At 49.0% G+C, this 27,982-nt stretch overlaps 4 protein-coding genes and 4 non-coding genes across 14 annotated transcripts; all 8 read left to right on the forward strand.

The window, feature by feature from the left end:
* The first annotated feature begins 9 nt into the window (after positions 1-9).
* On the forward strand, positions 10-9,738 carry Tnfsf12 (TNF superfamily member 12). 2 transcript variants are annotated; one of them, XM_048797990.1, is made up of 7 exons: positions 10-205; positions 366-416; positions 1,009-1,084; positions 1,825-1,878; positions 1,962-1,997; positions 8,645-8,769; positions 8,974-9,738. In XM_048797990.1, the coding sequence occupies exons 1-7, from the start codon at positions 47-49 to the stop codon at positions 9,223-9,225; spliced, it is 753 nt and encodes a 250-aa protein (XP_048653947.1). In that variant the 5' UTR covers positions 10-46; the 3' UTR covers positions 9,226-9,738. The 2 variants fall into 2 exon arrangements, with proteins under 2 accessions (XP_048653947.1, XP_015359908.1); XM_015504422.2 differs by having other exon boundaries at positions 369-416.
* Positions 8,974-12,878, forward strand: Tnfsf13 (TNF superfamily member 13). 2 transcript variants are annotated; one of them, XM_048797989.1, is made up of 7 exons: positions 8,974-9,108; positions 10,854-11,083; positions 11,417-11,495; positions 11,658-11,705; positions 11,863-11,981; positions 12,205-12,343; positions 12,562-12,878. In XM_048797989.1, exons 2-7 carry the CDS (start codon positions 10,877-10,879, stop codon positions 12,669-12,671), a joined length of 702 nt encoding a protein of 233 aa, XP_048653946.1. In that variant the 5' UTR covers positions 8,974-9,108; positions 10,854-10,876; the 3' UTR covers positions 12,672-12,878. The 2 variants fall into 2 exon arrangements, with proteins under 2 accessions (XP_048653946.1, XP_048653945.1); XM_048797988.1 differs by lacking the exon at positions 8,974-9,108 and adding an exon at positions 9,779-10,004.
* A 1,183-nt stretch (positions 12,879-14,061) lies between these two features.
* Positions 14,062-20,902, forward strand: Senp3 (SUMO specific peptidase 3). Of its 4 annotated transcripts, none has more exons than XM_048797985.1 (11): positions 14,064-14,297; positions 15,125-15,841; positions 16,630-16,869; positions 16,949-17,060; positions 17,427-17,574; positions 17,703-17,750; positions 18,156-18,233; positions 19,291-19,491; positions 19,674-19,757; positions 19,873-19,923; positions 20,371-20,902. In XM_048797985.1, exons 2-11 carry the CDS (start codon positions 15,136-15,138, stop codon positions 20,479-20,481), a joined length of 1,779 nt encoding a protein of 592 aa, XP_048653942.1. In that variant the 5' UTR covers positions 14,064-14,297; positions 15,125-15,135; the 3' UTR covers positions 20,482-20,902. The 4 variants fall into 4 exon arrangements, with proteins under 4 accessions (XP_048653943.1, XP_048653944.1, XP_048653942.1 ...); XM_015504416.2 differs by having other exon boundaries at positions 14,065-14,297; positions 19,354-19,491; XM_048797986.1 differs by lacking the exon at positions 19,873-19,923 and having other exon boundaries at positions 14,062-14,297.
* A 793-nt stretch (positions 20,903-21,695) lies between these two features.
* Positions 21,696-27,970, forward strand: Eif4a1 (eukaryotic translation initiation factor 4A1). Of its 2 annotated transcripts, XM_015504419.2 has the most exons (11): positions 21,696-21,838; positions 23,191-23,239; positions 23,667-23,799; positions 24,227-24,366; positions 25,431-25,599; positions 25,937-26,046; positions 26,322-26,465; positions 26,545-26,682; positions 26,788-26,877; positions 27,115-27,194; positions 27,318-27,970. In XM_015504419.2, exons 1-11 carry the CDS (start codon positions 21,816-21,818, stop codon positions 27,460-27,462), a joined length of 1,221 nt encoding a protein of 406 aa, XP_015359905.1. In that variant the 5' UTR covers positions 21,696-21,815; the 3' UTR covers positions 27,463-27,970. The 2 variants fall into 2 exon arrangements, with proteins under 2 accessions (XP_015359905.1, XP_015359904.1); XM_015504418.2 differs by lacking the exon at positions 27,318-27,970 and having other exon boundaries at positions 21,730-21,838; positions 26,788-27,149.
* On the forward strand, positions 23,832-23,967 carry LOC125615042. Its single transcript, XR_007345614.1, has one exon. It is a non-coding gene; the product is annotated as a small nucleolar RNA SNORA48 (small nucleolar RNA).
* On the forward strand, positions 24,640-24,782 carry LOC125615041. The gene has a single exon (XR_007345613.1). It is a non-coding gene; the product is annotated as a small nucleolar RNA SNORA48 (small nucleolar RNA).
* LOC125615045 lies at positions 25,704-25,846 on the forward strand. The gene has a single exon (XR_007345616.1). It is a non-coding gene; the product is annotated as a small nucleolar RNA SNORD10 (small nucleolar RNA).
* On the forward strand, positions 26,905-27,044 carry LOC125615049. Its single transcript, XR_007345618.1, has one exon. It is a non-coding gene; the product is annotated as a small nucleolar RNA SNORA67 (small nucleolar RNA).
* Positions 27,971-27,982: the final 12 nt, after the last annotated feature.

Consider the following 27,982-nt stretch of genomic DNA (forward strand, 5'->3'; position numbering starts at 1 on the left):
GACTCGGGGGGGGCCGGTGAGGGCCAGGGCAAAGCCCCCCGCCCCCATGGCCGCCCGTCGGAGCCAGAGGCGGAGGGGCGCCAGGGGGAGCCGGGCACCGCCCTGCTGGGCCCCGTTTGTGCTGGGCCTGGGCCTGGCGCTGGCTTGCCTTGGCCTCCTGCTGGCCGTGGTCAGCCTGGGGAGCCGGGCATCGCTGTCTGCCCAGGTGAGGCCTGGCAGCACACTCCTTCCCTGGGCACATTAGGAGCAGAGACTGCAGAAGAACCTATGGGGGTCGGGTGGGCAGAGGGCCAGGGGACCTGAGGATGGGTGGAGGGCGAGATGTCAGGTGAAGAAGAACAGGGTGACGGCTGCCTCCTTCCCAGCAGGAGCCTTCCCAGGGGGAGCTGTTGGCAGAGGAGGACCAGGAGCTGCTGGTGAGTAGGTGTGGGCACTGTGTGTGGGTGGGCTGCAAGGCAGGGGAAGCATGTCAGAGCTGAGGCTGCAGCTGTGCCAGCTGTGAGTGAGGTGTGTGCCCAGTATGTGTGCATGAAGACTCACATGCATGGGTGTGAGTCTGTGTGTGTGTGTGTGTGTGTGTGGAGGGGGGTGCAGCAGTATAAGTGGGTATGTCTGTGTGTGAGAGAGGGTGACCACCATGTATAAGAAGTTTGTGCCCCAGTTGCTAACTGAATGCAAGTGTTTATTGGCTGTAGGTGAAGTGAGGTTATGAGATATACCATTTTGCCATGGGACATGGATGCTGTTATGTCAGTGTGTACTGCCTAGGCACACTGACTGAGTGTGGGCATTTGTGTAGCATATCACTGGAGTGCAGGGGCTGTGCTGTGGAGGGGATGTGAGGGCAGGAAGGTGTGGCTGGTCTTGGGAAAGGGCCTGACCCCACGCTTAATCAGTCCCTAAGACTTCTGTGTCCATTGCTGGCTGGTTGCTCTTCTGACAGGCTCTGATCATCTTTGCTTATATCTTTGGGAGGTCCTAGTTGATCCCTGCCCTTAATTCTCCTAGGAACTGAACCCCCAGACTGAGGAAAGCCAGGGTGTTGTGCCTTTCCTGAAACAACTAGTCCGGCCTCGCAGAAATGGTGAGCATCCCTCTAAGAATGACAAGAGTGGCCAGTTTAAGGTGGCTTCTGAATTCATTATTAATTTTGTTCATGTAACAGCCCTGTGAAGTGGGCAGAGCAGAAATCATTATCCTTCAAGAGAAACTGAGGCACAAAGAGTGAAGGGGGATGTTCTGAGTCACACAGCTGAACAGTTGAGGCTCAAACTTAGGAATTATAACCTTTGCTCTGAGGCTCCTTTTGTCACATAGACCTGCTTTTCATTAACTCTACCCCAGATATGAAGAGGGGATAGTCAGGAGTTAGGAGGATCCCTGGAGTCATGATGAGGACCAGGTGGGAGAGTCAGAGGCCTGGGACCCAATTAGCAAAGACACTTATGAATGGGATGTCCACATGACCATGGATCCAGGTTCCCATGGGTTACACCTGTTATCTCAATGTTATTTCCCCTGCTGCACTATAAGAGATAGAACCCAGGGCCTTGCGTATGTTAGGCGAATACTCTACTACAGAGCTACACCTCCAGCCATTGTGATTATTAATAGCACCCCCTTTTGCTCTCAGAAGCAACCTGATTTGGATGATAATTATATAATCACTCTATTTATGGAAGAAGATGAGGCCTGAGGTTCTGAGGACAGGAGACTAGACAAGACCAAGGACGCCAGGGTCCTGAGAGGAGAGCAGGGCTGCTAAGCGGCTCCTGGGCCTCCAGAGGGATCTACTCTGCTCATCTGTCTTTCCTTGATTCTCAGCACCTAAAGGCCGGAAAGCACGGACTCGAAAAGCGATTGCAGCCCACTATGAAGGTGGGTGATGGGTGAGTCATACCTGGAAGGAAGGGTGACAGAGGGGCAGGGCAGGTCTCAATAACCCCTTCTGTGTCTTACAGTTCACCCACAGCCGGGACAGGATGGAGCACAGGCAGGTGAGACCCCATCCCCATCTCTGAGATCTCCTCTTTCATCCTATGGCACTAGCCTCCTGGGAAAGGGATCCCTCAGATCCTTTGTTTTCTCAACTCCTGCCCGTCCTTCAGCCTAAGAATCTGGGAGCCGGTTCATCAAAGTTCTCAGGGTTTGGTTCTCTTTATGACCCATGCCTGGGAACCTGGGAAGACCCTTGCCCTCTTCATCCAGGCTGGCTTTTCTACCTCCTCAGTGGCCCCAGCTTTCTCTATCAGTCCTCAGATTTCAAATACCTGGGATTCATTTGTCCCCCAATCCCCTGTATCCCAGGGGTTTGCATGCCCTGATCATTGTTCCTCCAAATGTTTCTATTCTCTGCTCTTTTTTCCCATTCCTTCCCCACCTTCCACGTCAGCACTACAACCTCAGAACCTCAAACCCACTTCTGGCCCCTTCTCCCTTCCTCACCCTCCCATCCCTCCATTCTGCCTCATTTACCCTTCTAAGCTAAGTCCCCTGAAACTTCCATTTCATTATTCCATCACTTCTCTGCTTGGCTTCTGGCCTGCCTCTTAATGGCCCGGTCTCAACCTTATTTCTGAGCACTCCCTATGCATTCGCCATGCTTGTAGTGAGCAGATATGTCTGCATTCCAGTGTACCCTCTTCTGGACTTTGCACATGCTGTTCTCTCACCTGAAATGTCCCTCCATTGGGAAGGCCAGGAGTCAAAACATGAGGACAGGTCCAGTCCTGGATGTTTGCAGCAGAGATGGAGAGAAGTAGTTGGATTCAGCATGTGGTTTGAAGATACAAGGAGGGATTGTTTGTAGGTCTGACACAAAGAATAAGAGAAACTGAGGAACCACGAATGATAAATATATTTTAAAATATATTTGTGGTTCTGGGAATGGAACCCAGGGCCTCATGCATGCTAGGCAAAGCCACTACCTCTAATCTACATTCCCAGTTCTGCAATGGTTATTTTTGAGGGATGGGCGTGGGGTAGAGTGGAGAAAGGTTTTTATGTTCTCTTATCCCTCCATACTAATGAATCCATAACCATGACCAAATGTTATTTTCACAATCAAAAAAAAATTTCCCAGGTACTAGGGATTGAATATAGGGATGCTCTATTATTAAACTACATCCCCAGCCCTTTTATATTTTTTTTAAATTTTGAGACACAGTCTTGCTTAGTTGCCCAAGTGGTCCTTGAATTCGCAATCTTCCTGTCTCGGCCTCCCAGATAGCTGAGATTACAAGTGTGCACCACTGTACTCAACTTTTGATTTCTCAATTTGTAATTTGGATATCTCTGGAAATGAAAAAGCCACTTGTAAGACAGGGTTTACAAGAAATAAGTTACCAGGGATGAAGTAAGTTGGAATGTGTACATTCTGTCTGATCTTCATAATAGCTCTCAAAGGATGTTCTGGTAACCTCTGTTTAATAATTAACTGAGATGCTTAATAATAAACAAGTGGATAGGCAATACTAAAGGGAATTTCACAAATAGATGGCTGGACATAGTAGACTAGCTCAGGCTAGGTGAGGAACTATAAAGACAGAAGTATGTGGCTTGAAGATACAAGGAGGGATTGTTTGTGGGTCTCATGGGAGTTGAGTATATACCCACCATCCCAGTGATTCAAGAGGCTGAGACAGGAGGATTGTAAAGTTGAGGTTAGTCTCAGCAATTTAGTGAGACCCTGCTTCAAAATAAAAAGTCAAAAGGGCTTTGTAACTCAGTGGTAAAGTGCCCCTGGATTTAAAAAAAAAAAAAAAAGGTAATGACCATAAGCTACAGAACTGAATAAGACACCCAGGGAAAGAAAGAAGCCCTAAGGCCCCAGGCCATCTGGACATAGGGCAAAGGAGGGAAGCTGGGCTGAGATTGAGAAGCAGACATAGAGGAAGAAACTCAGGGAGGGTGGTGTCCTGTAATCTAAGAGAAGACTCTGATTTAAGAAGGAGGATGTGGCCGGCTGTACAGAAGCAGCTGATGCATCACATGAGATGAGAACAGAGAAATGACTGCTGGGTTTGGTAACATTAAAGACGACTGGTGACCTTGATGACGGAGGTTTTGGTGGTGGAGTTAGAATAGAGGCCCCTATGGGTTGAGTCAAGAAAATAAAAAAATAAAAAAAATTGAGATAGTGGCAATCCTTTTTAGAAGTTTCTCTAGGACAAAGAGCAGAGAAATTAACCACTAGATGCAGGGAAGTGTGCATCAGAAAAATTTTGTCATTTTAAGCAATACTGTATTCCTCTTAGTTTTATTGAGTGCGTTTTGGACTATGACTAGCTCTCATTTATTTGATTCTGTCTGATCTTCATAATAGCCCTAAAAGAAGGATGTTCTGGTAACCTCTATTTAAAGATGGAGATTATACAGCTTGTCCAAGGTCACAATGATATTAGGAAGAAGCAGGCTGTGAAGCCAGCTAGAGTGTGCTCATGTGCTGGACATGGTCCACATGAGAGGTATACTTGCTGGGGTGAGGGTTGGGGATCCTGCAGGGGCAGTGTCCAAGAGACATTGGGAGGGTATGCTTTCCATCAGGAAGAGAGGACACATCTTCCACCATCACAAGGGGGTCTAAGGAGTCTGAGAGAACAGGTAGGTTTATAGATTTTGTTGGTGTGGGGGGTGAGAGAGCCCTTGTCTGAGGACTTCTAGGTCCTTCAGAGAACTAGGGAGATAGGGACAGGGGGTTTGAGGAGAGACGGTACCAAATCATTGTCTTTGGGAAAACGAAAGCCTGCTTGGTGGGGGCAAGTGGGTGGCCAGGCAGCACAGAATATCCATTTGAAGTTTTTGTGTGACCATAGTTTCAAACACACTCTGCCCTTTGGTTACAACCAGCCTTTGCTCAAGCTGGTTCCATAGTTGGGATTCCTTCCCTCCTTTTCTCCCCTCCCTCTTCTTCATGGCCCGGCCAGCCCTCCACCTCTCAGTATAGTTCACTTATTTTGGCAGTTACCCAAGACATCCATTCATTCATTGACTGAACACACACGCACTAAGAACCTGCTATTTGCTAGGGACCAGCCTAGGTGACCCTAGCAAATCACACCCACACCTGTGCTCAAGAAGTCACTGTCTAGGACAGGAGACAGCATATAAATATGTAATTACAGTGCCATGTGACAAGGACAACACTCAGAGTAGACAAAGATCCATGGCAGGATAGAGGAAGACAAAACAACTTCAGAGTGGAACCAGGGACTCCTTCCCTATGACAGTGAGGCATCACTGGGCTTTGAAACCTGAGTGTAAGGTGGCCAAGGATCAGGGTGTGGCAGGCAAAGGAATCACCATGTGAAAGCCTGGAGTTTGCCAAGGGTCTGACAGGCTGGGGGCTGTAAGAAGTTCAGTGTGGCTGAAGCAGAAAGTGCTAGAGAACAGGGTGGGTTATGAGGCTGCGGAAGACGAAGCCAGGTCACAAAGGAGTTTGGAAGTCATTCTCAGGTAGGCCATTGAAAGTAATGTGAAGTGGGAGGGTGCAAGAAGGCGGGAGAGTTGTGCTGTGACCAGCTAAGGCCTCAGGTCCATGAGGGGATGGCAGATTCACTCAATTGTCCACTTAATACAAGAAAATGGAAGCTGAACAGCCAAAGGAAACCTTCCCCAACACGGAAACTAATGGTGAATTTGTGTGAAGCAGTATTCTGGAAAGTTTTTCTAAGAATAGTGAAGAACTGAAGGGTCCTGCATCTTTTTTTTTTTTTTATGTGCTTCTGTATAAAAACCCAACATTCCTCTGTTTCATAGGTGTTCTACATTTGAGGCGTAGTGAATCTTTCCTGTTCACCAGGTGTAATGTTTTAGTTTCTTACCAACAGGGCTGGTGGGGGGAGGGCATACAAAACTAACACTGAAATTTTGAAACAGCACAGAGTGAGTGAATTTTATTTTTTGTTCATTGTTGGTGGTTAAAAAAAAAATACCCTCCATGTTTAAAAAAAGAAAGAAAGGTAATATGAAGGGGCTGTGGTTGTGGCTCAGTGGCAGAGCACTTGCCTTAGCATGTATGAGGCACTAGGTTTGATCCTCAGCACCACATATAAATAAATAAAAAATAAAGGTACATCAATAACTAAAAAATATTTTAAAAAGAAAGAAAGGTAATGTGAAGCCAGGCACCATGGAGCATGCCTGTATTCCCCAGAGGCCAACCTCAACAACTTAATGAATCCCTGCCTCAAAACAAAATCTTTAGAAAGGGCTGTGGCTGTGGCTCAGTGGTCGGTGGAGTGCTCACCTAGCATGTGTTAGGCACTGGGTTTGGTCCTTAGCATCACATAAAAGATAAATAAATAAAATAGAGGTATTGTGTCTATCTACAACTAAAAGAAAAGAAAGAAAAAGAAAGGGCCAAGGATGTAGTTCAGTCCTAGAGCACTTGATTTATGGGCAGCCCTGGGTTTTATCACCCCAGTATTGCAGAAAAAAAAAAAAAGATAATCATCCTTGCTCTCATGGGGTAGTCAGATTCCAAACAAACACATGAATGAATGATGAATAAATGAGATATATTCGATTGTTGATGACTGCTAGGAAAGAAAGAGAAGAGGGAAGAGATTAATGGAGGCAGGGATGGGGCTGACTTTTTTTTTTTTGATACTGGCCATTTACCACTGAGCTACATCACCAGCCCTTTTTATTTTTCTCTTGAGACAGGGTCTTACTAAGTTGCTTAGGGCCTTGTGAAGTTGCTGAGGTTGGCCTTGAATATGTGATCCTCCTGCCTCAGCCTTCCAATTTGCTGGGGTTAAGCAACCAATAATCGACTTTCTATCTCTCTAGATTCGTCTGTTATGGACACTTCCTATAAATGGGATCATAAAATATGTGGTCCTTTTGGGACTGGCTTCTTTCACTTAGCATAATGTTTTCAATGTTCAGCCACATGATAACATACACCAATACTTTATTCCTTTTATGGTTGAATAATATTCCATTTGCTGGGGTTGCAGGTGTACATCACCATACCCAGCAGGGCTGGTTTTTAAAAACTGGGTGACCCAGAAGGCAGAGGTGCCAGCCAGGGAGGAATCTTGGGAAGAGGGAAGAAGCCCTGCAGGGAGGGAGAATGAGCTTGGTGCCTGGAAGGAACAGGATGAAGGCCAGATGGTGGGAGGGAGTGATCAGAGAAGAGTGTGAGATTAGATTGGGGAAACAGACAGCAAGCTTGGGCTGGGTTGGTGACTTGGAAACCACCTGATACTCCATTATTATTTCTTCTTTTTTTAAAAAAAAGAGAGAGAGAGAGAGAGAGTTTTTCAATATTTATTTTTTAGTTTTCGGCGGACACAACATCTTTGTTTGTATGTGGTGCTGAGGATCCAACCCGGGCCGCACGCATGTCAGGCAAGCGCGCTACCGCTTGAGCCACATCCCCAGGCCCCCTCCATTATTATTTCTTTAGCAATTTGCAATTACCCTAGCCCTAGGGGTTTCTTTCTTTCCTTTTGTTTGTTTCTGTGGTGCTGGAGATGATACTCAGGGCCTTGCCCATTCTAGGCAAGTGCCCTGTGACTGAACTACATCCCTAAACCCTCTAGAGTTTTGGTGGGTTTTTTTGGTATGGGGATTGAACTCAGGGACACTCGACCACTGAGTCACCTCCCCAGCCCTATTTTCTATTTTATTTAGAGACAGGATCTTACTGAGTTGCTAGCACCTCGCCATTGCTGAGGCTAGCTTTGAACTTGTGATCGTCTTGCCTCAGCCTCCCAATAGAGTTTGTTTTTTGATAATAGATTTTTTGAGATATAATGCATATCTCATATAATTCACCCATTTAAAATTTATAACCTAATTTTTTTTCTGTTTGTTTTTGTTTTTGGTACTGGGGACAGAATCAAAAACCCATGCTAGGAAAGAATTGTATCCACTTAGCTATACCCCTAGCCCCAACCCAATAGTTTTTTAGTATATTCACAGAATTGTGCAACCATCAATCATCACAGTGATTTTAGGATATTTTGTTCACCTCCATAAGAGGCTCCTTAGACATTACCTCCTATTATCATTCCCTAGCCTTAAGCAACCAATAATTGACTTTCTATCTCTCTAGATTCGTCTGTTATGGACACTTCTATAAATGGGATAATAAAATATGTGGTCCTTTTGGGACTGGCTTCTTTCACTTAGCATAATGTTTTCAATGTTCAGCCACATGATAGCATACACCAATACTTTATTCCTTTTATGGTTGAATAATATTCCATTGTATGAATAAACCACATTTTATTCATACAGGTTATGAACATTGGGATGTCATTTTTTTCTTTTTAATTATAATGATTCAAGTAATGTATGTACACATATTCAACATAAAAGAGGCAAACAATGTAGACACAGGTGAAGAAAATGCAAAAGCCCTCATTTTTCCTTAAATCCTACTCTGCTCCCCAGAAACAATCAGGTGACAATTTTGTCCTGAATCTTCCTGGTCATATATGTTAGATTTCTTCACACAATGTCCAATTTTACTTTGGGCTGCATAGGTCATGGCTCCTCCCATACCTTGGGCAGTTGATCTCTCTTCTGGATTAAGGTGGGCCCCAAATGTTTATTAGCTTAATGGATCCTTGGGGAATGTGTGGGAGTCCTGTAAAGGGACTTTTCCTTATCTTTGAACATCCATGTTCAGGTGTGGATGGGACGGTGAGTGGCTGGGAGGAAGCCAAAATCAACAGCTCCAACCCTCTGCGCTATGACCGTCAGATTGGGGAATTTAGAGTCACCAGGGCTGGGCTCTACTACCTATACTGTCAGGTAAGACCCACCTGGCTACGTGGGTAAAGGAGAAACTGAGGGGAGAAGGGCTTGGTTTGCGGGGAAACAAAGAGGTCAAGATCAAGGCTGGGAAGGGAGAGTTTGGGGTTTTGGAAAAATGGGATACTTGGGTCTCTAAGGATATTTGAAACTGAGGCGAGGGCAAGCAGAGGCCTAGACTCTGCCTGCCCTCTCCCACCCCAGGTGCACTTTGATGAGGGGAAGGCTGTCTACCTGAAGCTGGACTTGCTGGTGGATGACGTGCTGGCCCTGCGCTGCCTAGAGGAGTTCTCTGCCACAGCAACGAGTTCCCTTGGGCCCCAGCTTCATCTCTGCCAGGTGTCTGGGCTATTGCCCCTGCGGTCAGGATCTTCCCTGCGGATCCGCACCCTCCCCTGGGCCCATCTCAAGGCTGCTCCCTTCCTCACCTACTTTGGACTCTTCCAGGTTCACTGAGGGGCCCTGCAAATTTTCCAGCTGCCAGCTCCCCATGCAGCTCTCTCAGTGCCTAGTCTCTTCTGCCCCACCTAAGCTCCAGACCTGCCTTTCCCTCCATAGGCTGCCAGGGCTTATTCACTTTATCCCTCATAAACATTCCCATTCCTCTCTTACAACACTCCTCCCTGCTCTTCACCTCACTAGCTCCCAAAGCCCTTATCTTTTCACACCCCCATTCCCATTCATCCCTTGATTCCCCCCTAGCCACAGCCCCCCCAGGACACTGTGTTTTCTGGCAAGGATGGGCAAGGAGGGGTCCAGAAGACCCTGCTTTCAGGCACTAAGAGAGGCTGGACCTGGTGGCAGGAAGCAAAAAAACCTGGGATTAGGCCAGGAGTTCCCAAATGTGAGGGGTAAGAGCCCAAGACAAGCTCCTCCCTTGATAATTCCCTGTGGATTTTGAAAACAGATATTATTTTTATTATTATTGTAACAAAATATTGATAAGTGGATATTAAAGAGAACAAGTCATGGTCTCTCTCTTTACTGGGACCCACGGTAGTGGAGAGTCATGGGGAGGGAGTCTGAGCACTGGGGAGCAGGGACCTGCATTCCTCCAGCCCACAGTTGTCAGAAGAAAGCAGAAATGTGCACTGCTCAAGAAAAAAACCTGTCCTCGGCTCAGGTATTGCAGAAGCAGCCTCATTTCCCTAGGAGGCGGACTTCCTCCTGCGGGGGAATCCCTGGCAGGGAGGAGCAGGGGCCCTTCCTCTTGGCGGCCTTAGGACATACAGCAGGTGCTGGCACATGCCCTGGCTGGGAGATGGGGTGGGAGCTGGCTTGGAGGGGTCTCTGAATCCATAGATGGGATGCCGGGGACCAGGCACAAGAAAACATGGGCTCCTGGGGTCCTGGGGAGGAGTTCTGCAGTGGCTGGGGGGCTTAGGGCCGCTTCTTTGTCTCTATCCAGAGCCTTATGTAAGAGCTTTTCTTGGGAAACAGGAAGTCCTGCTTGCCAAGTTCAGCACAGGGAGTAGTGCAGGCCTTATTCCAACACACCCGGCCCGGCCTTAACCCCAGCACCCAGCCAGTTTCTTATTCCTGGTTCTCTTCTCCAGCGACTCCCACCTCCTTTTCTCACCTTCAATTGCCCCTAGAAAACTTCCCCAGTGGTCTCTCGCATGCCTGAGCCAGAGGGTCTTCTGTCCTCATCCCCTGGTCCTCAACACTGCCCAGCTTGTCCCCCATCCTGAGCCTGGCACCATGCCCCATGGCCAGCCAGCCTTCCCTCCCCCAACACTGGGGCCGCCCCTGGGTTCCTGAGCTCTGGCCGCTCCTCCTGGGTGTCACTGGCAGCCCCGTCCTTCCTAGAGAGACTGGCACCAAATTCTCCTGAGGCTGGGGGGCGGGTCTCAAGGAGACACTAGCCCTACAGAGGGGTGCCAGGAGCACCTAGCTTGCTTTCCTCCTCCCTCCTTTTTATTCTCAAGTTCCTTTTTATTTCTCCCTTGCGTAACACCCTCTTCCCTTCTGCACCACTGCCTGTACCCCCACCCTCCCTGCCACCTCCTTGCCCCTCCATTCCTAAAGACACAGCTGTTAGCAGGGTCCTGGGCTCATGCCAGCCTCGTCTCCTTTCTTGCTAGCCCCCAAAGGGCCCTCGGGCGACATGGGGGGCCCAGTCCGAGAGCCGGCACTCTCGGTTGCACTCTGGTTGAGTTGGGGGGCAGCTCTGGGGGCTGTGGCTTGTGCCATTGCTCTGCTGACCCAACAAACAGAGCTGCAAAGCCTAAGGAGGGAGGTGAGCCGGCTACAGAGAAACGGAGGTCCCTCACAGAAGGAAGAAGGGTATCCCTGGCACAGCCTCCGAGAGCAGGTGAGTGAGGGGAAATGAGAGTCCGGGAGAGAAGAATGGGTGTCAGGGGGTCTCTAGGTCTCTGAGCTATGGTCTGCAAAGTTTCAAATAGGTGTAAGAGAGGGTCCCAGGTTTGGAAGTCAAGGGAGCGGCCATTCCAGAAAAAGAAACTGTTAAAGATTAATGCTTCTTGTACCTAACAGATCCTGGAGGGCAGCCAGCACCAAGACGCAGGGTGCTGGGGAAAGGTGCATGAGGGATTTGAAGCATTCCTAGTTTGGAGGAGAACTGAGAAGGAAGGCTGTCTGGGGTCGTTGCATCTTAGTCTTACCTTGACCCTCTTTCTATAAGCAGAGCCCTGAAGCCCTGGAAGCCTGGGCGAGTGGGGAGAGATCTCGGAGAAGGAGAGCAGTGCTTACCCAGAAGCGGAAGAGTGAGCCCTGGGCACAGCAGGGGTGGGAGGTGATCTTGTAATGTGGGGATCAGATTTATATATATATATATATATTTAACCTGAGCTAAATGAGGGTGGAGGGCAGACATCAGGGCACCTGAGGTAGACAATCCAACTGAGATTTCCTCCTTCTCTTCTCAGAGAGGCGTTCAGTTCTGCATCTTGTTCCCATTAACATCACCTCCAAAGGTGAGCATTATTTTAAATAATGACTTTGGGGAGAGGCACAAGCAAGGAATTTTGGGGCTGGTATCTGGGCCCAAGAGAATCTTAGAGGTGAAAAGATGAGAGATGATAAATGTCTAGGGTGTAAAGAAATCCTGACAGCCACACTCCTCACCTCCAGAGGACTCTGATGTGACAGAGGTGATGTGGCAACCAGCCCTTAGGCGTGGGAGAGGCCTGGAGGCCCAAGGATACGTTGTGCGAGTCTGGGACGCTGGAGTTTATCTGCTGTACAGCCAGGTAACTCCAGGCATACCCTGAACTCCACATGGGGGCCTGGAGGCTATCTCTTTACTCTTCTCCCAAAGCCTGTATACCCCATACTGAGGGTTCCTGATCCTTCTGTTCATACCAAACTTGGGAGACCCTTATTCATTTCCTAGCTCCTGTGAGGGCTCCAGAGCTGTCTCAGAATGGTCATACCATCCTGGTTTTCTTCAACATCTTCTCTCTTCCCTGCCAGGTCCTGTTTCATGATGTGACTTTCACCATGGGTCAGGTGGTGTCTCGGGAGGGCCAGGGAAGACAGGAAATTCTATTCCGATGTATATGCAGTATGCCTTCGGACCCTGACCGGGCCTACAATAGCTGCTATAGTGCAGGTGAGAATCATAAGCAGTGGAAGTCGGATGTGAGCAGAGGACATCGCTGAACTAGACAGTGGAAGCCTGGGTGTAGAGGTAGATTTGAGGAATGAAGGACTGAATGCCTAGGTCCTTAGAGGAAGCATAGAAAAGGTGGAGCTGGAGAAGGCAGGGTGAAACATCAGAGTATGTGGATGGCTGTGCTTCATTGAGCATCTGTTTTCTCCTTTTCTCAGGTGTCTTCCATTTACACCAAGGGGATATTCTCAGTGTCCTAATTCCCCGGGCAAAGGCGAAACTTAGTCTCTCTCCACATGGAACCTTCCTAGGGTTTGTGAAACTATGATTGTTACAAAAGGTGCTTCTGAAATGGGAAGACCAGTGGGGGTACACATTGGAGACAGCCAAGAGCTGGCTAGACAAAAGATGGGGAATGGGCAGAAACAGAAGCCTCTACTTGGGTCTGACTTCATCACTCAGTCCACTCATTCTTCACTCCCAATCCTAGATTTTGACTTAACGGATATTAAAGAGGCAGAATATCTTGCTTTCATCTCCCATCCGCCCCCAATTCTTGTGTGTGTGTGTGTGTGTGTGTGTGTGTGTAGGGGGGTTGGGAGGTGGATGCCAGGCATTGTCCAAACGTGCTGTGGGTCCTCTGGAATGCATCCAGAACAGCACTACCATCTAGCGGCAGTTTGAGGGAATCATTCTGCCTGCTGGCACAAGTCCACTAAACCTCCCTCATCCAGGGAAAATCTCAGTTCCTAATGCCACACCCCTCTTCAGGTACCCTCTGAAGAAACTCTATGAGAAACTTCATTCTCACTTCATCTATTGGGCCCCACATTCCGTCACTATTTCCAGAGATGTATCTATTATGCGTCCGTCTGTAGGGCGTGCCCGATGACGAAGGTCCTTTTGCGACCACATTACTTAGGGTCCCAAGTTTTTTGTTTGGTACTGGGGACTGAACCCAGAGGCGCTTTACCACTGAGCGACATGCCCAGCTCATTTCCATTTTGAAAGAGTATTGCTAAGTGGCTAGGGCCTCCCTAACTTGCTAAGGCTAACCTCGAACTTGTGAGCCTCCTGCCTCAGCCTCTCCAGCCGCTAGGACTACAGGCGTGCGCCACCGCGCCCAGTCGGGTCCCAAGTTATTCCTTTAATACTCTCCATTCCCCTAGCGTGGCAGGCTAGACTGGTGGTAAGATGATCCTTGGATGTGTCGTACGCTCTGGCTGGTGTTCACCTCATTCTTTTGAGCTCTTTTTATTCAACAATCGCTAAAGTAAAATAAAAGAATTAAGTCCCCCAGTATTTCGCCTCAAGTCGCTCCCTGTATCAGGACCTCCCTGCCCTCCTGCCTCTGCCCTGACGCGCCCCACTGGACAAGGGTCTGGGGTCCCCCAGGCTCAGGCCCGCGAGCGCCGAACGCAAAAGGGCGTGAATCGAGACACAACACGCAGGCGCAAACAGCGGAGCTGTGGGGCCGGCACGCGCGGCCAGGTACGGGGGTGTGCGCAGGCGCAGCCTGGCGTAGAGCCTGGGGGCGGGACGCTCCCGTGGCGTCTACGTTCTCCGGTAGGCGGGACGGGGCGCGTGGAGGCGGGACTGGGCGCGTGGTGGCCGCGCCGGCGCCGTTCGCCGGGTGTGACGTACTAATTGTGCGCCGCCAGCGCCGGTGGGCCTGGGGCTCGCGGGAGGGGAAGGGAGGAGGAGGGGGGGGAGGAGGTGGTGGTGGTGGTGGTGGTGGTGGTGGTGAAGGAGGTAGAGGCTGAAGCCGAGCAAGAGGCGGTCGCGGCGGGGTCGCGCGGTGCGCGGCCCTGAAACCCTGTAATCTTGAATTGAGACGGCTGCGCCTGAGGACAGCAGGAGTGGCGGGGCCGCCGCCGGCGCCGGAAAGATGAGCCGGGAAGCCTGAGGCGGAGACGCCCGCCCTCGGGCCCGTCCGCCCGGCTTCCCCGCTCCGGTGAGGACGCCTCTTCCCCTCCCCCCGCCCTGCCTTGGCGTCCCATTCCTGAGCCTCGCTCCTAACGAACAGGGGCCAAGAGGCCCTCGACGGGGCGTCTTCAGCCCCTGTGAGCCTAGCTGTCCAGTCTTACGGTGCTGGGACGCATTTTGGTCCCCGGGGATGGGGTAGGAGAGGGGGCTGGGCTGACCTGGCTCACGTGGCTCGGTTCTGTCCCAGTACCTTGATTCGGTACCGTAAACACCGATTCGGTTTTCTTTTAGATTCCTTCAAAATTGTTTCCCTTTCATCAGATTCTGACCTCTGAGCCATATACCTAGCGCCTCCATTCCTACCTGAGATGACCTGAGAGTGCTCACCCCACTCCCCCGCATTAATTCCAGACTGGGAGGGAACTGTCTTCCCAGTCTGGGCAGTTCACTTGTGAAAGTTGTATTCTCTCCAGATACCTCTGCACCATGTCAGGGATCTTATATTGGACATTCTCCACTAGCAAGCTCACCTTTATTAGGCTCTCAAAGAACACCTGGTTATGTTAAAATGGAGAGTGGAGCCTGGAAATACTGGGTTTCACCCAGAGAGCTGAGAAATAAGATCACTTAGGCCTGCTGCTTAGCCATTTTCCCTTGCCTCCATCTGGGTAAGGGAGAGATAATGGCTCAGACTCTAAAGGCCTTTTTGTGGATCACATTAACTAGGAAGAGCTAAAGTTATGAGTTTTACATTTTTTCTCTATTTATTTGCATGTGAATCCCATAGGGCTTGCTGAGGAAGAAGAATCAGGGGCAGGATGTTTGGATTCTGATACTCTAACCTTTGTTTTACAGGGTACTGAAACATGAAAGAGACTATACAAGGGACCGGGTCTTGGGGGCCTGAGCCTCCCAGACCTGGCACAGCTTATTCGAGCCCCAGGAGGGAGCGTCTTCGTTGGCCCCCACCACCTAAACCCCCTCTCAAGTCTGGTGGAGGGTTTGGGCCAGATCCTGGGTCAGGGACCACAGTGCCAGCCAGACGCCTACCTGTCCCTCGGCCTTCTTTTGATGCTTCAGCTAGTGAAGAGGAGGAAGAGGAGGAGGAAGAAGATGAAGATGAAGAAGAGGAAGTGGCAGCTTGGAGGCTGCCCACCAGATGGGGTCAACTAGGAGCCTCCCAAAGGCCTCGTCCTCCCCGCCCCACTCATCGAAAAACCTGCTCACAGCGCCGCCGCCGAGCCATGAGAGCCTTCCAGATGCTGCTCTACTCAAAAAGCACCTCGCTGACATTCCACTGGAAGCTTTGGGGGCGCCACCGGGGTCGTCGGCGGAGCCTCACACACCCCAAGAACCATCTCTCACCCCAGGAAGGGGGTGCAACGCCACAGGTGCCATCCCCCTGCTGTCGTTTTGACTCCCCCCGGGGGCCACCCCCGCCCCGGCTGGGTCTGCTAGGTGCTCTCATGGCTGAGGATGGGGTAAGAGGGTCTCCACCAGTGCCCTCTGGGCTCCCCATGGAGGAAGATGGACTAAGGTGGACTCCAAAGTCTCCTCTGGACCCTGACTCGGGTAAGGTGGGAAAGAGGTGGGGTGAAGTGGGGAGGGCTAGCAGCTGGAGCACCAGGAGACACTTGCTGTGGTGAGAATCAAGCCTAAGGAAAGCAGAATGAGGGGTCTGAAATAGCTGAGAAACATCTTCATTAAACCTCACTTTAAGCAGGAAATAAGACTAACTGATCATGCTGGGAAATAGAACCCCTAAGTTGGAGTCCTGTGGTCTTAAGTACAGATGAGAAAGGGAGCTATGGTTTAGGAAACTTATCCACTTCAGATCAGAACTCCAGCATGTACATCTCCAGAGGACACTGTTTACATAGTGGTAGCATGGGACCCCCCTCCTGGTAGTGGAGTACATAATCTCTATGTTTGTAACATTCTTCCTCAGAATACTTCACCTCCAGAGAACTCCAGCCAAACAATTTAACATCTTTTATTAAGGACTCAAGTATTTGTTGAGCCATTATCATAGGTTGGGCAATAGGCTACATGCGAAGTGTAGAGTAGTAACATATTCCTGAAATTTATATTTCTGATTCCAGTCTTTTCTTGATTTCCTCCTATCTGCGAATAGGAACTCCTGCTTTCTCATTAGAACCTCTTGGACATCCTTATTTTATGCTTTAGGTTTTTTTTGGCGGGGGTGGGGGGGTGTCTCCTTACCTTGAGGCTTATATTGGTAGATTCTGCTTTAATTCATCCTTTTTGTGGAATTATGTTTGTGTGCATTAGTTAATCCTCCCATTATTCTTTCAGCTGGGCTAATTTCTCATCCCCATCCTATTTCCCCTGCCTTATAGGCCTCCTCTCGTGTACTTTGCCTAATGGCTTTGGGGGACCACCTGGGTCAGAAGGGGAGCGCAGCCTGGCACCCCCTGATGCCAGCATCCTCATCAGCAATGTGTGCAGCATCGGGGACCATGTGGCTCAGGAGCTCTTTCAGGGTCCTGATTTGAGCACTGGGGAAGAAGCAGAGCGGCCCGGGGAGAAAGCTGGCCAGCATAGTCCCTTGCGGGAGGAGCATGTGACCTGTGTCCAGAGTAAGCCCTAGTGGACCTAGCCTCCTTCCCTTGGTCAACTCCTAGAGCAAAGTCTCACTTCCCTCTCTTCTCTATCCAGGCATCTTGGATGAATTCCTTCAAACTTATGGCAGCCTCATCCCACTCAGCACTGATGAGGTGGTAGAGAAGTTGGAGGACATTTTCCAGCAGGAGTTCTCCACGCCTTCCAGGTAAGGCTTGAGGGACTGATTTTCTTTAAAGGAGTGCTGGGACCTAGGGGTTAGGAATAGAATGCTTGTTGTTTTATCTCCCATAGGTATGTACTTGGGGAGGAGGAAACTAGAGCTGAAGGGGAGGAATCTGCAGGCAAGGTGTCAAGTCCCTATAAGCCAACTGGGAGGGTCTTCACCTGGGACCCTGAAATATTATGTATTTCATGTATCTCTTTCTCGGGAATGGGCCCTTTCAGGTCCTCCAAAGGATCCATGATCAAGAAAAAGAAAGTCATTTTAGGTTCTTATTCTAGGCAGTAGTAGGTATTTCTGTATGCCCCAGCTCCATCATCTCTTGTGTGATTCCACCTTTGGCCTACTCAGAAAGGGCCTGGTACTGCAGCTGATCCAGTCATACCAGCGTATGCCAGGCAATGCCATGGTGAGAGGCTTCCGAGTGTCCTATAAGCGGCATGTGCTGACCATGGATGACTTGGGGACCTTGTATGGACAGAACTGGCTTAATGACCAGGTGAGAAGTGGTGGAGAGGCAGCCTGAGTGGAGATTCTGGGAGAAGGGTGTCTGAGGCCCTCTGCGAGGGGAAGCCTGGTACTCAAGCCACACCCTCCATGGCAAGTTGCCTCTCATCTTCTTCCCAGGTGATGAACATGTATGGAGACCTGGTCATGGACACAGTTCCTGAAAAGGTAGGTCCAACCACATAGTTTAGTCCCCAGAACAGTGGCAATTCTAAGCAGTTTTCAGTTCATCTCTTCCATTTTATATAAAGAGGGTTTCTGTTTTCTGGGGAAAAAGTGGTAGAAGTTATCCATTTCAAATCTCTAATCTTGGCTCTGGACTTACCAATTCTTTTCCCTTCTGCCAGCCTTTAATGTTTTTCCTTATGGCTAACTCAAAAAGAATTGGAATGGGAACCTATATAAAAAAAAACAAAACAAAACATTTTTTCACTCTTAGGGATTTGAAGTGGGGGTTGTTCGAACCAATCTTTAGAGCCATATGAAATGGAGTGGACTAGAAGAAGGAAGGGGAAACTTGGTGGTAGGCTCAGGTCTTTTAATTTCACCCAACTCTATGTGTCATTGGCACAGGTGCATTTCTTCAACAGTTTCTTCTATGATAAACTTCGTACCAAGGGTTATGATGGGGTGAAAAGGTGGACCAAAAATGTAAGTTATTAATTGATAACTACTTATACAATGCTTTGCTTCTAAAAAATTAGAGTGGTTTTCTATGAGCCCTTTCCCAAGTTCATTCAGTCTTACGAATATTAAATACTTACGTGAGCCAGGAACTGTTATAGGCACCAAGGATGCAGTATTAAATGAGGAAAACTTTTATTTCATTTATATAAATGAGTCCCAAAGAGAAACAACATGGTTGAGGAACGCAGGGCCTGTGTGGGTAGCCTATTTGACTGGAGCAGAGTGAACAAAGGGAGAATGATAGAAAAATTGGGTCAGAGAGATCATGTAAGGCATGTAGGATAGGTTAATGAGGTACATTACGTGTACCAAGAAGCCATTGGAGTTAAGCAGGCTGGTTCTAGTAACAGATTAAAAGGGAGCAAAAGTGGAAACTGGCAGACTAGCTAGGAGAGAAGCACAGTAGTCCAGGAGAAGTTGCTAGATGGGAGTGCTAAAAGTGGAGGTGGGGTTGGTTGGAGAGACTGTGAGAGTAATTTCATCTAGAATAAGTTTCACAGGTATAACCAGTAGAATTTTATGACAGGTCAGATGTGGGAAATGAAGAAGATAGAGGAATGGAGGATAATTCTTAGATTCTTGGCCTAAGTGAACTGGGAAAATCGGAAGAGAAGGAAATTGAGATTTTTCTTCTTCATGGGTTTCTCTGCCCTACAGTTGACAGGCGAGGAAATTTCTACAGCATTTTATTTTTATTTTATATACTTACCTATTTATTTTGAGATGGGGTCTCATTATATCACTCAGGCTGGGCTTGAATTCCCCAGTTCAAGAGATTCCACTGCCTTTCTAGTATTTGGGACCCAATGTTTTGGGACTATGTAGTGGCACATGCCATAACATTAGACTTTTCTTCCCCCAGTGCTAGGGATCAAACCCAGGGTCCTGTGCATGCCCTTGCCTCCTTTTTTCTGGTTTCCTCTCTTACCTAAACAATCTAATGTCCAGATGTTGAGCCTTGCCTCAAAATGCAGGGCCTGGGTATTGTGTTCTCTCACTTGTCCTCCTTATGTCCCTTTAGAACCCTTGTGGCAATTACCAGGACCCTTTTGTGTTCTACCTGACCTCAGCTGCTTTCTCTCAGGTGGACATCTTCAATAAGGAGCTACTGCTAATCCCCATCCACCTGGAGGTGCATTGGTCCCTCATTTCTGTTGACGTGAGGCAACGCACCATCACCTATTTCGACTCACAGCGTACCCTAAACCGCCGCTGCCCCAAGGTTTGAAAGGGGTAGGAGGAAGGTGGGAAAAATGTAGGGAGAACCAGTGGCAAGGCTTTCCTGGAAAAATGGTGGGCTTTGGGTTTCTGAGGAGCAACCTGGGCATGGTATTTACCACTGTCATACCTTGGGTTAAGTTAGGAAGTGTGAGGCATCACTATTCTTTTTTCCTACCCACATAGCATATTGCCAAGTATCTACAGGCAGAGGCGGTGAAGAAAGACCGACTGGATTTCCACCAGGGATGGAAAGGTTACTTCAAAATGGTGAGTTTCCATGGGGAGGGGTATGGGGTGATGATGAAGGTAATGGTAGGAGGCAGAAATTGAAGTCATACCCCTGGGAGTCTCTAGGTGAATAGGTCTACCTTTTATTTTCTAGAATGTAGCCAGGCAGAACAATGACAGTGACTGTGGTGCCTTTGTGTTACAGGTAAGCAGATGATGGGGCCTCCTTCTCTTCCAGTTCTGAAGTCATTTGGGTTAAATGGTTGGGAGGCTGTTGTCTCATTTGGCTCACAGCCAGCTGTAGAGCAGGGAATAGCCTTATTTGTTAGAACACAGAAACCCTGATTTTATTGGTCCTCTCTATCCCACAGTAGAACTGGGCTGCTTGAGGCCCTGGTACAGCTGCCTCCTCAGCCCCTGATTCAATGTTTTATTCCACTTAAAGGCTAGGTATATTATGTACAAAGAACAGTAACATCTGAGCCAGGCTGATTTTGAACTCTAGACCATGGGAGTCTGGCTCCCTCTTATGTGAAATGGGTATAGTCTCTAAAAAATTGAGTGAGATCTCATATGAAATATGTAGCACAGGTCCTGACTTGGGAGGGATGCCCAGTAGATGGTTCTCATGGCCTGCTTTGTTAACACCCAGTACTGCAAGCACCTGGCCCTGTCTCAGCCATTCAGCTTCACCCAGCAGGACATGCCCAAACTTCGTCGGCAGATCTACAAGGAGCTGTGTCACTGCAAACTCACTGTGTGAGCCTCGAACCCCAGGCCCTGGGCCCGTTAATGGGCAGAGGGACCTGGGAGACCCTCCCCCAAGATACTCCAGTTCCTTTCCTTTCCTGCCTCTCCCCATCCAATTCCCTTTGGTTTTTTCATATTTAAATGTTTTAATTGATTTCTGTATTTTTTTTCTTTTGAGAGAATACTTGTTGATTTCTGATGGGCAGGGGGTGGCCATGGGGAAAGTCCTTTTCTCCCTCTCTGCAGGGGAGTGTTGCCTTGTGGCTTGGGTGGAGCAGTCATTCCCCCTTCTATGCCAAGGGGGCAGGAAATCAGTGTGGGGGTGGTGGGCGGGCAAAGGGATTACTGCCTGCCAGATCTTCAAAACTTTTTTTATATATATATATAAATGCCACGGTCCTGCTCTGGTCAATAAAGGATCCTTTGGAGATACATAAGTGGTGGTCTTCCTTAAGGGGCCTCAAACTAGAGGATATGCTCTCTCAGGACTCCTTACAACCTGTGCAGTTAGCTATTCCTTTTGGGATCTTGAGACTGCAGGAGCCAGCTCTCCATATCTGATTCAGTCAGTGCCAACACCCAATCTTCATCACTCAAACAAATCCCCCAACCAGAGTGCAGAGGGCAGAAAGAAGGTAAAGTAAGTAAGCCGCAAAAAATGGGGGAGCCTCAGAAGCCGGGGAAGAGGACGCCGAAGGGATTGGGGAGGAGGCTGGATAGGATTTATGTCAGCTACCCCACATGCCTTTAAGCCCAGAAATAGTTCCAACCCTCCTCCTCCCTCCAGCCAGGGGAATCCTCACAAGTCCTAGGATCGCTTCTGATTCTGTCATCCCCATTACTTAGAACACTCTTGGGCGGTGTCGGATCTATCCTTGCTGCCAGGGAAAACAAAATTTGAGTCCTGTGGAAACCGGGAGCACAGGTAAAAGGAAGTGGCAGTCCTGGGAGCCCGGAAGTCCCTTGAGGCTGAGACCTCGCCCCCCTTGCGTGATAGGACCTCCTGAACCACATGACTAAGGCACGATTACCTCCGCACGTGTAAGGGTGCAGGGCCCCAAGATGGCTGCCAGGCCTCGAGGCCCGACTACTGTATGTCACTTCCGTGCCGGCGAGAAAAGCGGACCCATTAGCCAATGAGACTGCGGGGCGGGCCTTCACCTTGATAGGCGCCGAAGCTACCCAATGGTGGCTTCGAGCCGTAGCGCCTACGAGCTAACGTCACACCGGGTTGCAGAGCGCCGGCAGGCGGGGCCGAGGCGGCCAAGCCAATGCGATGGCTGGGGCGGGGTCGGGCGCTCTATAAGTTGTCGATAGGCGGGCACTCCGCCCTAGTTTCTAAGGATCATGTCTGCGAGTCAGGATTCCCGGTAAGAAAAGCATTTGCAAGAGTTGTGGCTACTTACCCTTCCGTTCCCTTCCGAGGGCCCCGCCCGGGGGAAGCTGAGAGGCCCACCGCCCCAGGCCCACTAGGGTTGCGGGGAAAACCAAGCCGGGAGGACTGATCCGGGGGGCAAGAGGGCAGATCCATGGTCGACGCTGCCATCAGGCCCGAGGCAGAGGGAAAGAGAACCCGGCTAGGGCCGAGCGAGTGAGGCTTATTACGAGTCCTCGATCCGAGGCGATGCCGTGCGGGAAGCCCCGTAGCTGAGTGGCGAGACGAGGTCGCGACCTAGCGTGGGAAAAAGGCAGAGGCGACCGCGACTACGTGGCCCGGATCCGGCCGGTCCGGTTGCCTCACTGTGCCAGGGGAGGGCTCGTGCGCGGGGGTTCCGGAGGATTCTGACGGTACCACTCGCTAGAGGCGGGGGTGCCTGGGTCCTCAGACAGTCGCTCCGTCGCGGCTGAAATGTGGGTCGTGGAAGAAGAAACCGGCCGTTCAGTGTGCTGGTTTTCTTGACGGCCAGGACTGAGCCTACCCCCGAGGAGCGGCCGCGTGAGGCACCAGGAGCCCACCCGGCGCCGGGGGGGCGGGTCCATTTTGCCGCACAAGCCGGGCATTTGGCAAACTGCGGATGGGCAGGTCCACTTTCCTTCGGGGGTGAGCGGCCTGAGGTATGGGAGGGCGACGCCATTTCGCGACGGGGGCGGGCGGGATGTGGATTGTTCCATGGGGGGTGGAGACGCCGCTGGGTGGTCGAGGGAGCGAGCACATGGCGGCCTGAGGGGTTCCCCTCCCCCAGTTTGCTTCGCTTCTAAGTGTTGTGCAATCTCCCCCTTTGCTAGCTCGGCTGGGGCTCATTGTGCGCGAGGCCGCCACCGCCCGCGGCCTCCCACATCCGGGCATTGCGAGGGGGGGCATCGGCTGAAGGGAGTGGGGGAGGGCGCGGGCGGAGTGACGTGGGGGAGAAGGGGATGTCCTACCCTCGGATCTAGGAGGTGAAGGGCGGGACTTCCGGCGCGCTGGAGGTGCGGAGGGAGGTGCACGCGCTTGGGCTTTGAGCGGCCAGGCCCGGGACACGTGGGCCCGATGGCAGGGAATACATCCGGGCACGGCAAGCGCGACGAGCCTTCTTCCACCCTCTGGGTCTTAAAGGAGGATTAGCCCATTATGTTGGCGGCCGGGCTGGGGTAAAGGCCCGAGTCCGTTTTTTTGTTTTTTTTTTTTTTAAATTGTCTTGAACGGGTGGGAGTTGGAATGAAAGCTGATGGCATCATGCATGGCTGCTTGCTGAAGTGCTTCAGTCAGGCAGGGGACAAAACTCATACCTTAAATCAACAGATCCAGAGACAATGGCCCCGATGGAATGGAGCCCGAAGGTGTCATCGAGGTGAGACTACCGACCTGCTGCTTCTACTCTTCAGGCAGTGCCACTTGCAGTTTGCTCTAGTTTCTGGTAGTCCAGTAGGGACTTGGGTTTCAGTTAGACTAGAACTTGGGATTTATCCAAGTTTATTAACTTACAAACAGCAAAGCCCCACTCTAAGGTAGAGTTAAAACTCCTTTATAGGCTTTGCAGGGAAACTTAACATTTCTGGGGGTGATTATAAAAGGTGTCTTTTGAATTCTCCACAAGCCCTATTATTGCAGTTGTGTGATGTCATGTGAATTGGCTTTTTTAGTGATTTCTCAGTTATCTAGAACCAGCTGGCTTTCTTAGAGGGAGAGGGAGTTGTCTAGGTGCAGACGCCAGATTCTGTTTGTTCCAAACTCACCTATTTCACTATTTTAAGTTTTAATTTCTTTGCATTCTGCAGAGTAACTGGAATGAGATTGTTGACAGCTTTGATGACATGAATCTCTCCGAGTCCCTCCTCCGTGGCATCTACGCCTATGGTTTTGAGAAGCCCTCTGCCATCCAGCAGCGAGCCATTCTTCCTTGTATCAAGGGTGAGATCTCTCAATCCCAGAATAGATTGGATTGCTCCTGACCTGGGTAGAATGGCATCAGTCTAGTTGTGGTGATCATCTCATTAGGTGGAGCAAAACGATCCCTTGTTGATCCCACCTTGACTTTTGGTCCCTGCCCATTTCCTGTTTCATGCCTAGGGCACATGAACGGCTGCGTTTTCTTTCATAGAGTTGCCATTGTGATTGTTTTTATAGCTATAGTCTAGTTTAGTATGGTTTAATCCAGAATTAACTAGTACCTTGACCTTGTCTTCTGATTTTTGAGAGGTAAAGTTGGCAAAACACTTAATTTTTGGCTTGTTAACTATTGGTTGCTTACTGATCTCATGAAGCTGGGGCTTAATTGTCTTAAATGTGCCAAAATTGTATGCCTTCTGACACATTTAATTCTGATTTGTCTATACAGGTTATGATGTGATTGCTCAGGCCCAATCTGGGACTGGGAAAACAGCTACATTTGCCATATCAATTCTCCAGCAGATTGAATTAGATCTAAAGGCCACCCAAGCTTTGGTACTGGCACCCACTCGAGAATTGGCTCAGCAGGTAAGTGTGGCTTTGGCTTCCCTGCCCTCTCTGGAGGACTGGTTTAGAGATAGCATATATAATCCAAAACTCTGTATTCTCTGACCCATGCTCTGGGGTAGGGAAAATGGATTGATGGCTTCTAGTTCTCAGGATTTGTTGGATTAATTATAAGTTGTTTCCTCCTCCAACACAAACACCGCCACTTCTCCCGCCCATTTCCTGAGTCAGATAGAAAGGCTGCTGGGTGGGACTTAGCTAGCTGGGCAAGTTTGGTGGCTATTTTATGAACGAACCCCCTGGCAATGGGCAAAGAGACACCTCACTAGTGGTGTTACTCTTATATCAGTCAGGGGCAGAGTAGAAGATAGTCCTTTGTTCATCCTAGCTTGATGCCTGTGTTGTGGCCAGAGCTGTTTCATGCCTAGGGCACATAAGATCCTAAATTGGACTGTTTTCTTGGAGTGCAAGGAGTAAATTCTGAAATGTTCTTTGGCAGATGTAGTGATTGTTTTGCTGTGAACTTATGGGCACAAATAATGTAAACAAGAAATTAGTAAATGCTGGCACATAATCTATAATCCCATCTACTCAGAAAGTTAAGGCAGGATTGCAGGGTCAAAGCCAGCCTGGGCAACTTGGCAACACTTTGTTTTATCTGGTTTGGTGTTAGGGTTTTTTTTTTGTTGTTGTTGTTGTTTTTCTTGTTTTAAGAATGAACATGTCACCTAGTTTAGGTTCTCTAGCAATAGACCATAGATGTGTATCATGAAGTCATGTGGTTCATAAAGCTGGCTGTTGATGGATTCAGTGGGTTGTGAGTTAGGAAAGTTAAGGGTTGTAACCATCCAGCTTTAAAAACTTAATCATGCTTTGTTATGAATCAGTGTATACTCAGGAAACTGTTCAGATATTGTTTCTATAATATTGAGCAGTGTGATCTTAGAGGGTTAACAACTGTTTCTCACCCCAAAATTAAACTTAATAGTTGTTGGGAAGAAATGAAGACGAAACTCATGAAAAATGGGGGGGGTGGCTGGCACAATTAGAGCTAATATGTAAGTATCTGTCTTTCTCTGGTTTAGATACAAAAGGTGGTCATGGCATTAGGAGATTACATGGGTGCCTCCTGTCATGCATGCATTGGGGGCACCAATGTGCGTGCTGAGGTGCAAAAGTTGCAGATGGAAGCTCCCCATATCATTGTGGGTACCCCTGGCCGCGTGTTTGATATGCTTAACCGGAGATACCTGTGTGAGTACTATGTTCCTGTCCCCTGGTTCCTTCCCTTTTCTGCATGCTTTCCCCTTAAGCCAAGTCTTATTACCAAGGATGCTGCTGCTGCTTTTAAATGAGTTGCTCCATGATGAATCCCATGCGTGTCATCTGAGCCTGACTTCCCTGTTGTCTTAGCCCAGGTAGTGTTCTACTTCCTAGGGCTGCTGCTGGCTGGCTTCCAGGGAGGTCCCAGGCAAAGGATCAGTCCTTGTATTCTGAGAGCAGACTACCTGCTACTTCCCTATTTTATCAAGAGAATTAAGTGTATTTTGTATTTCTCTGATTACTGTATCTTGGTATTTTCCTACTCTAGCTCCCAAATACATTAAGATGTTTGTATTGGATGAAGCTGATGAAATGTTAAGCCGTGGATTCAAGGACCAGATCTACGACATATTCCAGAAGCTCAACAGCAATACCCAGGTGAGAAAGACCCTAGTCATTATTTCTAGAATTTTTTTTTTAATGGACAGCATACCTTTATTTTATTTATGTATTTTTTTATGTGGTGCTGAGGATCGAACCCAGTGCCTCCCACATCCAAGGCAAGTGCTCTACTACTGGGCTACAGCCCTAGCCCCTATTTCTAGAATTATAGTGTGGTTGGCATAAAGAAAATCCAGTGTCATGTGGCAGGGGAACTATAGAAGAATCTGGTCTCACCATCCCTAGTCCTGACTTTTTTTCCCCCTCATTAGGTGGTTTTGTTGTCAGCTACAATGCCTTCCGATGTGCTTGAGGTGACCAAGAAGTTCATGAGGGACCCCATTCGAATTCTTGTCAAGAAGGAAGAGTTGACCCTGGAGGGTATCCGCCAGTTCTACATCAACGTTGAACGAGAGGTGGGGCCCGGTGCAGGAGGCGGACCTGATAGCAAGTTGTTGGGTATAGCCCCTGACTGATTTCTCTCCCTACCTACAGGAGTGGAAGCTGGACACACTGTGTGACTTGTATGAAACCCTGACCATTACCCAGGCAGTGATCTTCATCAACACACGAAGGAAGGTTGATTGGCTCACTGAGAAGATGCATGCCCGAGATTTTACTGTCTCTGCCATGGTGGGTTTTTTTCCCTTGACAGCCCTGTTGTCTGTGCCATACTAATTTTCCCAAAACCCATGTACCTACCTACCTGCTATGTAGAACCTTCTGTATGCTTTCTAGCATGGAGACATGGACCAAAAGGAAAGAGATGTGATCATGAGGGAGTTCCGGTCTGGCTCTAGCAGAGTATTGATTACCACTGACTTACTGGTGAGTAAAGAGACCGGAAAGGGGAGGATCCAAGGTGATTCCCTCTCCACGGGGCCAACTAGTGCCTCTCAGGAAAGTAGCAACTTGGAAGAAGACCTGGCATGCCTGAGGTCTGTGGGAGACAGAGGATACTTGATTTCTTTGCCTTCCTTTGGCTGCCTACATGCATATTTAAGTCCCTCTGGATGGATCATATCCTTAATTCACAGGCTGAATTTGCCATCTTTCTTGACATAGGCCAGAGGCATTGATGTGCAGCAAGTTTCTTTAGTCATCAACTATGACCTTCCCACCAACAGGGAAAACTACATCCACAGGTAAGTGTAGATCTGGGATTGTTTGTCCTAACTCCTTAGACTAGATCTCTATCCCTTTCTGTGCTTAAAAGCTTTTGGTGCTCCTTGGCCTATTTTTCATTCCCATTATTATTTTTTCACCAGAATTGGTCGAGGTGGGCGTTTTGGCCGTAAGGGTGTGGCTATTAACATGGTGACAGAAGAAGACAAGAGGACTCTCCGAGACATCGAGACCTTCTACAACACCTCCATTGAAGAGATGCCCCTTAATGTTGCTGACCTCATCTGAGGGGCTGTCCTGCTACCTAGCTCCAGCCAGGGTTCAATCCTGGGGGCTAAGGAGCAGCTGGAAGGGGGAGGGAAGGGAGCCAAGGGATGGACATCTTGTCATTTTTTTTTTCTTTTTTTTTTTTTCTTTGAATAAATGTCACTTTTTGAGGCAAAAGAAGGAACCGTGAACATTTTAGACACCCTTTTCTTTGGGGTAGGCTCTTGCCCCAGGCGCCGTCTCCTCCCAGAAAACACTAATCCATGCCCCTAACCTAGTCACCTCCAAATCCCAGAGGCTCTCCCACCCCACTTGAATCCCAAATGATTCAAGGGGTTATAATGTCACAACCTCATTTGCTGGACCAAATCTTCGAGGAGAACCCCTAAGTGAGGTTGCCCAAGGGATTGTCCCCAGGTGGGAGGAGCAGGGGAGAGAAAATGGTAGCCATTTTTACATTGTTTTGTATAGTATTTATTGATTCAGGAAACAAACACAAAATTCTGAATAAAATGACTTGGAAACTGCCTGTTTGGGCTTC

Source organism: Marmota marmota, unplaced genomic scaffold, assembly GCF_001458135.2.
Source record: "Marmota marmota marmota unplaced genomic scaffold, marMar, whole genome shotgun sequence".
NCBI lineage: Eukaryota > Metazoa > Chordata > Mammalia > Rodentia > Sciuridae > Marmota > Marmota marmota.

Bases quoted from the DNA above. Each gene is read 5' to 3' on its own strand.
- Tnfsf12 (XM_048797990.1), top strand. From the start codon at position 47: ATGGCCGCCCGTCGGAGCCAGAGGCGGAGGGGCGCCAGGGGGAGCCGG. The intron at 1,085-1,824 runs GTGAGCATCCCT...CTTGATTCTCAG, and splicing joins AGTCCGGCCTCGCAGAAATG to CACCTAAAGGCCGGAAAGCA. The intron at 1,879-1,961 runs GTGGGTGATGGG...TGTGTCTTACAG, and splicing joins GATTGCAGCCCACTATGAAG to TTCACCCACAGCCGGGACAG.
- Tnfsf13 (XM_048797988.1), top strand. From the start codon at position 9,779: ATGGGGAGGGAGTCTGAGCACTGGGGAGCAGGGACCTGCATTCCTCCA. The intron at 11,496-11,657 runs GTGAGCCCTGGG...TTCTCTTCTCAG, and splicing joins GCTTACCCAGAAGCGGAAGA to AGAGGCGTTCAGTTCTGCAT. The intron at 12,344-12,561 runs GTGAGAATCATA...TCCTTTTCTCAG, and splicing joins CAATAGCTGCTATAGTGCAG to GTGTCTTCCATTTACACCAA.
- Senp3 (XM_048797985.1), top strand. From the start codon at position 15,136: ATGAAAGAGACTATACAAGGGACCGGGTCTTGGGGGCCTGAGCCTCCC. The intron at 19,758-19,872 runs GTGAGTTTCCAT...TTTATTTTCTAG, and splicing joins GGAAAGGTTACTTCAAAATG to AATGTAGCCAGGCAGAACAA. The intron at 19,924-20,370 runs GTAAGCAGATGA...GTTAACACCCAG, and splicing joins GTGGTGCCTTTGTGTTACAG to TACTGCAAGCACCTGGCCCT.
- Eif4a1 (XM_015504418.2), top strand. From the start codon at position 21,816: ATGTCTGCGAGTCAGGATTCCCG. The intron at 26,047-26,321 runs GTGAGAAAGACC...CCCCCTCATTAG, and splicing joins AGCTCAACAGCAATACCCAG to GTGGTTTTGTTGTCAGCTAC. The intron at 26,466-26,544 runs GTGGGGCCCGGT...CCCTACCTACAG, and splicing joins ACATCAACGTTGAACGAGAG to GAGTGGAAGCTGGACACACT.